The 13,649-nt window shown below is 37.3% G+C and overlaps 1 protein-coding gene across 2 annotated transcripts in view; it reads left to right on the top strand.

Moving 5' to 3' along the window:
- The window catches only part of LOC132044736 (alpha N-terminal protein methyltransferase 1), a 29,298-nt gene extending 25,014 nt beyond the window's left edge, over positions 1-4,284 (top strand). For both annotated transcript variants that reach the window (XM_059435239.1, XM_059435238.1), the window contains exons 7-8: positions 2,541-2,638; positions 3,974-4,284. In XM_059435239.1, the coding sequence (XP_059291222.1) occupies positions 2,541-2,638; positions 3,974-4,099 (224 nt within the window). In that variant the 3' untranslated portion in view covers positions 4,100-4,284. The remainder of the gene's footprint in view (positions 1-2,540; positions 2,639-3,973) is intronic.
- The last annotated feature ends 9,365 nt before the right edge of the window (positions 4,285-13,649 follow it).

Genomic DNA, 13,649 nt, shown 5'->3' with positions numbered 1-13,649 from the left:
TCTCCAAATCATTCATCAGAAGAGCAATCCTGGGAATCTCCCAATCAAAACAATTTCTTCTGAATGAGATGTACCAAGAGCTACCAGTCCAAACATTGTGATGCCAAAAAACCTACAGTATAGTGAAAGAATAAAGATCATGGTACTTAGTTGTTAGTGGTAAATGATCCATCCAAGTGTGTTGCCAAAAATATCTTATTTTCGTGCCATCGCCTATCTTGATCTTTGTATTTGCAACAAAAGGGGGCCATAAGCTGCAAATGTGCTTCCACAAGCCCAACCTGTGAGTGGAGGGCACAGGGCCCGAATACCAGGGACTATGATGATCTCCATATTTACTGGTGATTACCCTTCTCCATGAACATTTAGCTTCTCTACCATACCGCCGTAGCATGTAATTTCATGATTTTAATGCCGAGTCCACCCCTTCTTTTCTCCAGAAGAACCTTGTCCCACTTCACCAAATGGAAGGACCTCCTATCTTTGTTTCTCTCCCATAAAAAATTCCTCCTGATCCTGTCTATCTTTTTCTTCAATGCACGGGCATGGGAAATATAGACATAAGATAGGCGGGGAAATAGTCAAGAACACTGTTTATGAGAATCACTCAACCTCCCAATGAGAGATACTGTCTTGTCCAAATAGCAAGCCTCCTTTCACACCTCTCCAATGTTTTCCCACACTCGTTTAGGTTTGTATCTTGCTCCTAGAGGCATACCTGGTAGTCAGTAGGAAGCACACCAATTTGACACGCAAAATTCTCACCTATTCCGTGTAAATCTTGGACATCATTGACGGCATACATGGAGCTCTTTCCATTAATTTAGTCCTGAAACTGCTTCAAACAGTACTAAGATTACTCTCAAGTATCTTAGTTGTGATTCTTTTGCTTCACAAAACAAAAGAGTGTCAGTGGCATAAAGAATGTGAGAAACTTCTGGCCTAATGATCTCTGTTTTACCTGGTCTAAAGCCTTTGATCCATTGTAAAGACATAGCCTTACGCAACATTGAACTCAGTCCTTCCATTGCCTAATGAACAAAAAAGGAGATAGGGGGTCCCCTTGTCACAAATCCCCGGAAGGACAGAAGACAAGAATTTTTTCCATTCGTTTGTATGGATTCCTAAAGCACTGAAGTGCCTAGGAAGGTGAGTTTCTTTGCTCGATAGTTACTAGGAAAGTCACATCAATGGCCAAGAACTTGAGAAAATGGAAGGTGGTCTACGTTAGATGGTGCTTCGTCCATAAAAATCAAAAGACATTTATCACCTATTAATATGTTGCCCAGTGTTGTCAAAGGTGCGCTTAAAGCGCGCTTAAGCCCTGAAGCGAGGCTCAAAACATGTCGAGCGCTTCGCCTCGCTTTTTGTGCGCTTCAGTGTCATCATCAAGGCTCTAAGACATACTTTTCCTTGCCAATGAACTTCTCTTGAAGAGGTGACGCTAGATAATTGATATTTCACTTTATCGTAATGCTTTTACAATTTCGTTGTTTGTATATTTGTTATTCATGCTTATTCTTATTAGTCTTGGACTAAACACACACACACACACACACACACACACACATATATATATATATATATATATTTGCACCATTGCTCCTCCTTTCGTTAAAGCCCGCACTTTATTTGCGCTTTGGGCTTAAAGCCCCAGCTGACCTTAGAGCTTTTTTGCGCTTTTCAGTTTTGATAACACTGATGTTGCCTATGGTATATAATGGGGTGAACAATGTGGAAATGTTTGAACTTAATAGGATCTATCAAAGAATTTCACAAGAAAATTAATGTAAGCAGCCTCAAAAGTCATAAGAATCACGCTCAGAAAAATGACTTGATTTACTTCCGCATCACATAGGATTAAACTGTCGTCTGCACAGAAAATATGGGACATTTGCAGAGTATATGGCCCTCTATACCTGCTGAAAATCCCCTAATCCAACTATTTTGCATTGGCGAGACCATCATTTTACTTAAACCGTCCATAACAAGTATAAAGAAAAGGGTGATAAAGAATGACCTTGTCTCAGCCCCTCTATGTGGGAAATAATCCTTGAGGAGAACCATCTTGGAATGCACCAAGAAATCCATTTGATCCATTTATTGCTGAAACGCATGTCTTTTAGCAATTTAAGGAAAGAACCATATTGTTTAAGATTCCATGTTTTAAAATACATCTCATCTGTGGGGATATAGGTTAACTCAATAAAAAAGAGAATTGATCGTAAATATATTATAGTTTAAAGGTTACCTTTGACTCAAAAATAAAATAAAATTATAGTTTAAAAGAGCAATTCCAGAGAACTTGATCCCACAATGAAAGCGTGTAAGGTGATTGTTCAGAATATCCATGTTTCTGTCATATCATAGTCCATATTGATTTTTGGTGGGGGCATCAAACAGTTTCCATTTGTTTATCGTGCTGAGCATTAATTTTTTCTTGATATGATGATGTTCTATTTAGAGCTGAGTTTGTTTTCAACTCCGCTTTTTCCGTTGCAATGCAATGCAAGTTAACTGAAGTATATACATTTTTCAAGGATTTGTGTTGGACAAAGAAGATAAGAGCATCACAAGATCAGATTCATATTTTAAGGAGCTGTTCAATCAATGTGGACTATACATTTACAAGATGAAGGTACAGAAGAAACCTTTGCTTCTAATTAATGTGCCATAGGGAAGTCTTCGGAAAAAGCAAAAAAAAAAAAAAAAAAAAAAAAGGAAAAAATAAAGAAAAAGGAAAGCTTATGTGTTGTAACTTTCAGGAAAAGAATGTTCCTTCTAATGATTTTGGCACATCATTTTGTTTCACTGTCATTTCATCCATCTTCTACAAGATGGAGGTTACAAACACAGAATTACTTCCATTTCATGTGCATCATGATGGAGAAACATGTGGCATATGCATACCATCTTCCGTGGTCGCTGTGATTTTTATTACTTGGTCTTAGTAGTGCATTACGTTTTAACTTTGTTACAAGATGATGAATTTCTTCAGATGGTTTCAGAGCATAATTCTGTTTCATTTCAGTTGGTTCCCATTAGCAGCAAACATTTTCACTTTCTGTGCGCTTTTAGCAATTGCATTCCTCTAACCCTTCTTCTTGTGAAGCTGCATCTTTTCCCATGATAGAAGCAATATATGGATTGAGGATACTTTAGATTTATCTTTTATTTATTACCACTTGATGTCTTCAATAAAGATGAGGGAGTCCCTCTGATTTCACCTTTGCTAAGACTATGATCCAAAGAATAGTATGAAAAACAGTAAATAGTAAAAGAATACCCTACTAATAACAATTAGTGAAGTCTAGAGACTTAAAAAAATGTTATCAAAAGTTTGAATGGCACTACTTTTAACATCTAAAATGCGAACTACTGTTATTATTATTTGGAAATCCGAAATGAGAAAGGTCATTTCTAGACCTTCTGGAATCTAGAAATGTAGAATACTCATATTCAAGCTTTGAGCAGCTCTCTTTTTGTATTTAAAATGCTGAACTGCTATTATCATTTGGAACTCCTAAAGGGCCTCTCTCTTCCCCTTGGCTTTGTATCTTGATAGTCATGCTTTTGCTTTATTTAACGTTGTTTCCATAAGAAGATTTTGATGGGCCTTTCTTGGGGGAGCTCATTTCGTGTTATCGTGCCTCTCTCTCTCTCTCTCTCACACACACACACACGCGCGCGCGCGCACGCATTTGCGAAGTGTCATTTCCCCCTGGTAATCTTTGTGCTAGTACCTTTGTGGTTCTGAATTTGCTTATAAGTTTTCTTACCCGGCATCAGCTATGAAGAACGAAAAATGGCTGTGGTTACTAAATCTTCTCTCTTGAGTATCCTTATCTAGATACACTAATAATATTAGCTAAATTGTAGTTGGAACTTGGAAGTGTGTAAGCTTCTAATATGTCATGTCTCCCTGAAGGGTGCAATTCTTCTTTGCTTTAACAATAGACACTCTCTTTGTCAGGATCAAAAGGAATTTCCAGATGAATTATTTGCTGTGAAGATGTATGCGTTGACGACTGAGATGCCAAGGCAAGGTAATAGATCTAGACCTAAACGGACAACTAATAGACCTGCTATCATCAGATGAATAGTCACATTGGTCTGTTAATCATTGTGTGGTTTAACTTTGGAGGAAGTCATTCGTAGGCTGTTGTTTAGGTCACATGTATTCAAGCTGATCAATGTATGCCTTGTTTAGGTTATTGCTTTTGAATTTCAGTTGTATACATTGATAGTGTAAAGATTTTATGCCATAAGTGTACTTTGAACTTACTATAGGTTATTGCTTATGGTGAATTGTTAAAGCAACCGCTTTCAGTCTCAATGAACTTTGTCATCGCTGTAAGGTCAAAAGACCCAAAGTAAAAAGAAGAAAGCCGGTGTGCTTTTCTTTTATATAATTGACCCAAAGTAAAAAGAAGAAAACCGGTGTGCTTTTCTTTTATATAATTCAGTACTTAAAATCCAACTGCTGTTAATTAATGTGTATATTCAGAAGTAACTGTTGGGAGACCTCGGGGCCATTCCTTTATCAGAGCTTCTTGTTAACTGCTTTAATCGGTCCCAAACATTTATTGCCATTTTGCCTGTAAACATCTTGGAGACCTTGTTCCGATTTTAGGAATGTGTTTACTTTGGCCAAGGCGTTTGATACAATTAGGAGCCCGTTTGGATTGGCTTATAGCTTAAAGCTGTTTTGCTATAAAATTATAAAAAAAAAAATAAGTTGGGGTAATCAACTTATTTTTTTTAACAAGTCAAATTTTCAAATTATGTTCGCTTTAGATAAACTAAAGCTAAATGAGTCAATTATTTTTTTGAGCTTATTTTAAGACAAAATGACTTTAAGTTCACACCAAACACTCAAAAAATCGAAAAAGCTGAAACGATTTTAAAGCCAATCCAAACGGGCTCTAGGCTATAAAATACTTCAAACATTCTTTTTTGTTTTTTGTTTTTTCAGAAACCATTCACCCAGGTTATGCTCACATGAGGTGATGGCTGGTTTGGCATTATCCCCCTTCCATAATTAGCAACTAATTTGGGGTGGGGGGGGGGGGGGGGGGGGGCGCACAAACCTCCAAAAGATGAACAAAAGGAATTATTACGTGTACTTGGTGAATTTACAGCATATACCAAGATTCAAGCGAAAGTTGGCCACAAAGCTATCTAGGATAGTTTGGCCAGAAGTGAGTTGATCTAAGGAGGGTCAAAGTGCCATCCAGCGTGGTTTTTGGGCCTGATCCTGAAGAAGGAGCTTGCATTCTGTCAATTCTAATGGCACCTCTGATGTCAGATGGGAGGTCCCTTTCATTGAGATATATGACTTTCTCAACAGTTACTAGTTTCTTAAAAAACAAAAAAAATAGACAGATGACTTTCTTTTATCTCAGTGAGAAGGTTAGCATGTTTGGAAAGTAGGTCTGCTACTTAAATTCCCTTCCCTGTTGCAGTGTTGTACAGTGATGTTGTGAAGTTGGGCTGCTTCTTGGAGTTTTGATCTATGCACCACTGAATTCCTTGTAATGAGTCTCTTGAGTAGTTATTAGTAGTTAGATGTGACAAATGGGCGGGTTGGGTCAAATTGTGTTTGGTAAAAAACAGGTTAATTCAATGATAGATCAAAACCCAACCCAACTCATATATACTTGGGTCAAGTTGAGTTAAAAAGTGAGTTATAAATGTGGACTAGGGGTTGGGAGGTGGGGGGGTTATAAAAAATTTAAAACTTTTTTTAAAAGTAAAATTAATATTTTTGAAGGTGGTGGGCATGGGTTTGGGGGTGTAAATAAAAACTTTTTTTTTTTAAAATTTTTTTTTTTTTTTTTTTTGAGGGTCGTGGGTGGGGGGTTTGTAAAAAACTTTTAAAATTAAATTTTTTTTTTGTAGGGTGCTGGGGTGGGTGGTTTGGCGTGGGTGGGCGTGCTGGGGACTGCGTTGGTGTGTTTTTTATTAATCCGAAAAATATTTTCCCTGAAATTTTTTATGGAAATTTTTTCTCTTATTTTGAGGAAAATATTTTTCAAGATCTTAAGTGCAACCAAACAAGAGAAAATAGGAAAACATTTTCCATCATATCAAACACACCCTAAGATAGAAATGAGTCTCAACCAGAGAAGAAACCTTATGCTTGATGAAATCAGGAAGACCGCAGTGAAGAAAGGAAACGGCTAGGTTTCTCAATCGCAGAAACTGAAGAAATTGGTTTGCTAGACTAAAAGAGAATTAACCCATTGGGTTGGATATTTTAACCCAATGTGACCCAATATTTTCATCGGCCATTTTGGGTTAACCCAATTTGACCCACCAGCTCAATAATTTATAACCCAACACATTTAAATTCTAGCAGGTTGGGCTGGTTGGGCGGGTTGGTCTTATCTTTGCCACCTTTATTAGTAGTGAAATGAACTGGAGAGGCAAAGGCCCTCACCTTGTGTCCATTTCTCTTTCTAATAATGCTTCTTGTCCCTGTTTTGCCTTCGTCAGCTAGGTAGCTCCCAGCTATGTTAAGCTTCCATTCAGTCTCTCCTGGACAAGTCCATAGTACCATGGTGCTTCTTAGTCGAGGCCTGTAGGATTCTGAAATGTGAAACAGTATTCCAGTTCCAGTTGCTATCCATGGAATCGAATATCTTGCCAATTGTAGATTTGACTTGAAGAAGGATCTGCTGCTTGATTCTGAGCAAGGAGATGTTCTTTTTGCCATACTTCTTGCTATACCTGGCTTTCCATAATTCACACACCAAACAATAAAAAATTGCGGACTTGGTTTTTAGCATGTCTGGACCACCATTGGTTAAGGATGGGCATGATGTTTCTTCCTCTGGTCAAGCGCAACTTCATACTCTTATGTTTGAAGTTTTTTGAACTTCAAAATTGTAAGTCTAAAGTTGATTTTGAAGCGGATAAATTTACAAAAAATTATGGTTATTTCCAAAAGCGGCCCGATCTCCAAGAAGCTTGGCCAAACAAGCTATAAATAAAAGATTTTTAAGTTTGAATCGTCACCTGACATACATTATTTTAAAAATTATGGACTTGGTTTTTAGCATGTCTGGACCACCATTGGTTAAGGATGGGCATGATGTTTCTTTCTCTGGTCAAGCGCAACTTCATACTCTTTTGTTTGAAGTTTTTTGAACTTCAGAACTGTAAGTCTAAAGTTGATTTTGAAGCGGATAAATTTACAAAAAATTATGCACTTCGGTTATTTCCAAAAGCGGCCCGACCTCCAAGAAGCTTGGCCAAACAAGCTATAAATCAAAGATTTTTAAGTTTGAATCGTTACCTGACATACATTATTTTAAATTGTGACAGCAACTTATTTGGAAATTGGTGATCGTAATTAATTTTGAGAGAGTTGAAACCTATTTTTTAATGGAAGGACAAAAGATTGTCATATCATAATTTAGAAGTAGTATATAACTTTGAGTTACCTTTTATCATCCAATTTTAAAGGTTCTTTCATTTAGCTCAATCTATCAGAAAGGTAATATTTGCATTACGGAATGTTCAACTCACAAAATGTTAATAATGAAAAAAATCAAGCATCTTGTCGGAATGTTAAAACAAATTCTCATTCTATGTATGAAATATGCTTAGAATTTTTGTTGCGCATTTATAATGTTAATCCCATAGGGGTTGAAGCAAACTCCTACCTTTAAATTAACAATTGCAACGAGAATACATGGAAAAGGGGCACTACCATCATTACCTCCTCATAAGATATAAAACGAGTGAAGTTAATTACTCATATATAATGAAGATAGAGCCCTTGTCATATCTCCAAAAATACAGGCAGATTTTCTATGGTATGTTTCTTTTGAAGTACCAAAAAATCTTCATCATATACCATATATGATAAATCTACAGAATTACATCAAAGTTCCCTTGGATTGCTAAATTCAAAAGAGATAATTAGATCACTGTCATTCTTCAAAGAAGCTTGTGTGAAGAATATGGTTGTTTTAAATCGTATATTTAAATTTTGCTATTATTTGCCTCTATGTAGTAGTGAACAACGGTGTAAGCTTCTTTGTCTTTCAGTTCTCTTATTTGTTCAACTTGCTGAATAACCTGTCAAGGGACATCAAGTCTCTTATAGCATTATTTTCTGTAGCGTCAATCATATATAATTAAAGAATTTGTTCTATGATGGTACCCACATAGCCTTGTAATATAGCACTATTTCAAGCACAAAAAATTCTCTTGATTTCAATTATATTATCATAACCTGCCCAAGAATGAACTGAGTGACATGACCAGTCTTCCCTTGTTGTCCCTCCAACATCCTCCTTAATTACCGACGTGAATTACCTTCGCAACATTCATCAGTATTCAACTCAGGATCTTAAGTGAAGACTTAACTTTTTTTTTTTTTTAAACCATATTACACATTTGATTCCAATCTTCTACTCATGGCAATATTGGGAATTGCAGATAAACCAGTAACTTCACCATAGACAATTTTGTAAGCTAGCCTCTTGCCAAAGCATCTCTCTCTACTATATCTGTATGTACATATTTTTTTCAAATTTCCCAGCATAGTTGTAGGAGGCACTACAATATGAATTTCTTCAACCTTGTTGTATAAGGAGATATGTGACCCCGAACACAAGCGTACGGGAGAATACAGGAGTGACCAAAGAGCTTAGCTGTCCTCCACTCTCACCAACTATTTTCCCATCTGGCAGTCTCGATATACGTGATCGCAACAAAGGGAACGTTGGCACTATTGAAATGTCATATAACCCGTACTTTAGGGTTGAAAAGTCTAATTTTGGCCTTATAAAGATAGCTTAGTGTTATATCCCGTATTTTGTACATTGGAATATTTTAAGTTAGTTGCGACAAGTTAAGGACAAGGCTATTTTTTCGATTTGGTGTAATGTATAAGTTGTTTATGAATTTTATTGGTATGGAATATTAAGGGAAATTAGGGGCTAGAAGTTGAAATAAAAATTTCATGAAAAGGCCAAAGTGGCCGTGTGTTAAGGTGGGACCCACATGTTGGGATTTTATAACGGACATATGAAGAGATATATGAGTAGTACATGTGAAGTTGAGCAAGTCCTAAGAAGGACCCATAAGATAAAAATGAGTGTAAGCCCTCCAAAGGGACGATTTAAGAAAACGTCTTCGGGTGATCTGACTTCGAGGGGCCAAAACGGTATTATGAGTTTGGAATTTGGGAAAACTCCCAAAATGAAAGTTGTAGATAATTGAAATAGCTTTCCAACCATAGGTCGTGGGTTCACAGGCGACATCGATAAGGAGATATGGACGTTTTAAGGCAGAAAGGTCGAGCTGAACGGTGGATTCGGCCCAACCCGATTCCAAGTCGGGTCGGGCCCAATACCCATGCCATTTAAGTGAAATTTTCAGCTTTCTCCTTCATTTTCAGACCAAAACATCCAGAATTTTCAGAGATGGAGAGAGAGAGAGGAGAGGTAGAGATAGAAACCAAATTTTGACCACAATCTAAGCCCCGAATCGCGAAGCTCATGAAGAGAAAAGTGTTGTACGTTGCGTTGCCTTCAATTTGGGATAAAAATCAGCCAAGAAGAAGAGGGTGACGTGCTAGCTGCATACTTAAGGTAAGGCTAAGGTCCCTTTTTCATTGTTAACAAGTTTAGTTAGAGTTTTAACGGATTAGAACGGAGAAAATAGCGTTATAAACTAGTTTGCTATTTTGTTGAGATTTATGGATTAAGGGTCTGTTTTATGTGGGTTAAATGGTTGGAATTAGTCAGTGTTATGGATGTTTTGAATGTGTTGTAGTGTGTAAAAATGGATGGAAATCATGATATGTTGCGTGTTGAAGTTGAGCCGTGTAGTGGGCATTTTGTAGAATATGATGAACTAATTTTATTTAGTGTTTTGGTTGTTGTTGTTGTTGTGGATTATATGATGATAATGAAAGCTTAGTGATGTAAGTTGAAGTGGAAAACGTGTATGGGCTGTTTTAGAAGCTAATGTGAATTTAATGTAGTTTCTTGAATTGATGAAAATGATATTGTTAACATGCAGATTATTGATGTAGTTTATGAATTTGGAAGAAGAAAATGTGTTGTTGATGTTCCTATGGAAATTGGAGGGTTTAGGGTAAGGTTGCAAGTTGCTTGGGCCGTATGAAATATTGTGGGAATTGTTTAAAATGTTCTTGAATATTGTTTGAATGGTTTTCGGATTAGTAGTTGAACGTACGAATGTGGAGGTTGGTTTGAATGTAAATAGTTGGATTGAATATAATGGGATGTTGTTGAATTATGTAGAAAAGTGTAGTTAATGTTAGAATGCGTTTTGAATTGATTGTTGATGTTCCTAGAATGTTTGTTGGTATTGTTGTTGATGAATTTGACCGAGTTGAAATCTCGGGGTTGTTGCATTTATAGGGAAGTCTTTGCGCCAAATTTAGTAGAATAAGTGATGGTTTTGGAATTGAATTCTTCGATGTTTATGGCTAATGTTGATATCAAATGACGTGTTGTAGATTTTGAGAAGTCGAGACTTGGGTTTGGATTAGCTTAGGAAGCAATCGAGGTATGTAAAGCTTACCCTTCTTTTCCTTTGGCATGTCTTAGACGGGATTAAGGTATGACATGATTTGTGCCTCGGGATAACTCCATTCTTAAGTTTCAAGTATGTTTGTGATTCGTATTTGCTTTTGATGTTGGTATCCTTAGTATGGTCAGGCTATGGTTCGTATGTCTTTGATATGATTGAGTTTGAAATGTTGTGTAAACGATTCTTATTTGTTTCTTGATATTCGTATCCTTAATGCGGTCGAGTTATGATTCTTATGTCTTTTGTATGATTAAATTTTTAAGGTTGCAAAGAGTTTTGTTTTCAAAAGAGTTTTGTTTTCAAAAGAGATTTGTACCTAAACGATCTCGAAACTACGAACGCCCGTAACTTTCAAGGAAGGACTCGGATCGCTTTGATTTCTTCGCAAATGATTTCATGACGAGTAAGGACTTTGATTTTCATAAGCGGGCCCGGATTGGGTTGACGCTCGTCCGTGGGCCCCGCGACTTTCTACGTTTGGTTCCAACGACCTATCTTTGAAAAAGTAATATGACTATCTTTCCGACCCCCGAGTATGATTACTTATTTATCTGTCGGGTTTGAAATGAGGATTTTATGCATATGATTTTGGTACGTAACTATGATTTCGAGGTTCGGTTTGGTGTGTGTGATGTTGACGCCGGATTCTTGGCCGCGGTATGTGTGATATTGACATTTGGATTCTTGACCGCGGTGTGTGTATATGTGAGATTTGCATGCATGTGGTTACTCACGATTTTGCTCGTGCATTCGATAATGCATTGGTATTTGGCCGCGGTATATGTGTGATAATGCCGGTATTTGGCCGGGTATATGTGTGTATATGATAAATTGGGTATATGGCCGCGTATGCGTGTGATAGTGACATTTGGGTATTTGGCCGCGGTATATGTGTTTGATTTTCCGTATATATGAGAGCAAATGTTTTCAAAGAAAGCGAAGCATTTGGTATTCGATTATCGCATGTGTCTTCCGTACCTCTTATGTATGATTCGTATGTCAAATGTAAGTACTTTGGTATTCGGATTATTATGCTCACTTTCGTACTCCCTACTTCGGTCATGATCTCGTTTTACGTATGCTATGCTTTACATGCTCGACATATCCGTCATCGACCCCTTTCTTCGGGGTTGCGTTTCATGCCGCGTGTGTACGGACATATGAGTAGAAGATGTTAGTAGAAGATGTGCCAGGCGGATTGCGAGCTCCATTTTCTCCTGAGTGTCACCGAGTCCGAGCATTTATGTTCTGTATTTGGGTTATGTTAGAGACTTTGCGAACGGGGTCATGTATGTAATATGTCGATTGTAAGCGGCTAGGCGAGCCGATATGTTGTTATGCATTATTCTCACGATTTGTTTTGTAATCGGCTATGTAAGCCGATATATATCGTATGCATTATATTACAGATTCGTTATGACTACAAGTTTTATTTGATTTGAAAAGATAAAAGGCATGTTTGTTTTCCGAAAAATTTTCCTTCTGCATTTTGACATGTTTTGCGGGCCCAGTATGATTATGTGTATTACGAAAGTCTGCGGGTTCGCTCGGCCCTAGGTAAGGGTCGGGTGCCCATCATGCCCTACCGGAAATTAGGGTGTGACACTTAGGAAGGAAGGAAGAGGCATCTCATCTTTGAGATTTGCAACCCAAAATTTTTTTGCTCTTAAGCTTGTAACACCTAGGAACCACTTGAATCTCATTTTTTGCTTACGAACTTGCAATATTTTATACAAAGCTTACGCATTATTCCCTTTATTTTAACAATAGCAAATTTTCAATACTTCGATATACGGTGAGAGTTTTAGATCAGATACAACCTACTTGTTGTTACGCCCTTCGTTTTCGTCGTAGTAGGACTTATGGTTCCTAGCCGGGTATGCCTTTAGAATGGAGACCCGTGCCCGAGTTTGGGAATATAAAGTGTCTTATCTTGTGTATAAATGTATCGTCAGGCATTTCTGGTAATTTACAGAATTATAAGTTGAACGAATCGAATCGACGCAATTTGAACTGAATCAGGAAATTCTGCAGACATCAGTCATTGTCGATGGGCCGTCGACATGCCGACGGACCGTTGCTGTGCACCGTTAATATGTTTCTCAGAATCAGAGATCTGCAGGTGTAAATCGACGGAACAAGTTTACGGGTCGTCGACTCGCTCGTCGAACCTCCAGTTCCAGTTATAAATAGACGACCCTTGCTCTTATTTTTCAGTTTCCACCTTCTCCACAAGTCTTGAGAGCTCTAGAATATTCCTTCCACCATATTAATGCAAATTCAAGAGGAAACAAGGATTAATTACCAAGAATCAAGAGGATCAAGTGCAAAAGAGGCTCACTAGGGTTTCTAGAAGTCAAGGTTTCCTTTGGAATTGAAGTTGGGGTTTTTCTCAAGTGAAGTATCTTCATCCAAAGATCATTATTACATAATCAAAGGTGAGTTTTACATCTACTTCATGTTATTAAAAGTATTGAGTGGTTGAATGACTTGGATTAGAGAAGAAAGTAGAGTATGAGCTCAAAATATGGAAATAATGGTATTGTGAGTAGTAAGTTAATTTGAGTCATGATTCTTAGTATGATATGAGTACAATCTTGTTACGAATGATGCTAATGACGTTGGGGAAGTATTATGTGAAGAGTGAATATGGTGTTGTATTGTAGTCATGGTTATGGATGACTTTGGAAGTGAATTTGAGAAGTGAACAATGTTTAACTTGAGAAATCTATCGATTATGATATTATGGGTATTGTTATTGCTATTTGGGAGTTGTTTATTATATGGAGAAAGTGGTCGAAACAAAGGAAATGCTGCCCAATTTTCGTTAGCTCTTAGTCGCTTTAGATTAGACTTAAGCATGATTCAAATGATCTAATGTAGTGCGAATTCTCTTGAATGTAGAGTTGTGAGCTTGGAAGGAGAATGCTTAGTCGTTAAGGAGACATAAAGGTATGTAAGGCTAGTCCCTTTCTTTCGTAAAGGCATGACTCCTATATTGCTATTTTCTCTACATTCCATGACCTTCTTACATCCCAAAAGCTGAAAGTTCATGATTCTTAAGAGCTTCT

The sequence above is a fragment of the Lycium ferocissimum genome, unplaced genomic scaffold (assembly GCF_029784015.1).
Source record: "Lycium ferocissimum isolate CSIRO_LF1 unplaced genomic scaffold, AGI_CSIRO_Lferr_CH_V1 ctg5139, whole genome shotgun sequence".
In the NCBI taxonomy this organism is placed as follows: domain Eukaryota; kingdom Viridiplantae; phylum Streptophyta; class Magnoliopsida; order Solanales; family Solanaceae; genus Lycium; species Lycium ferocissimum.
Note: the sequence above shows the minus strand (reverse complement) of the source record. Positions and strands in the feature narration are given on the sequence as shown.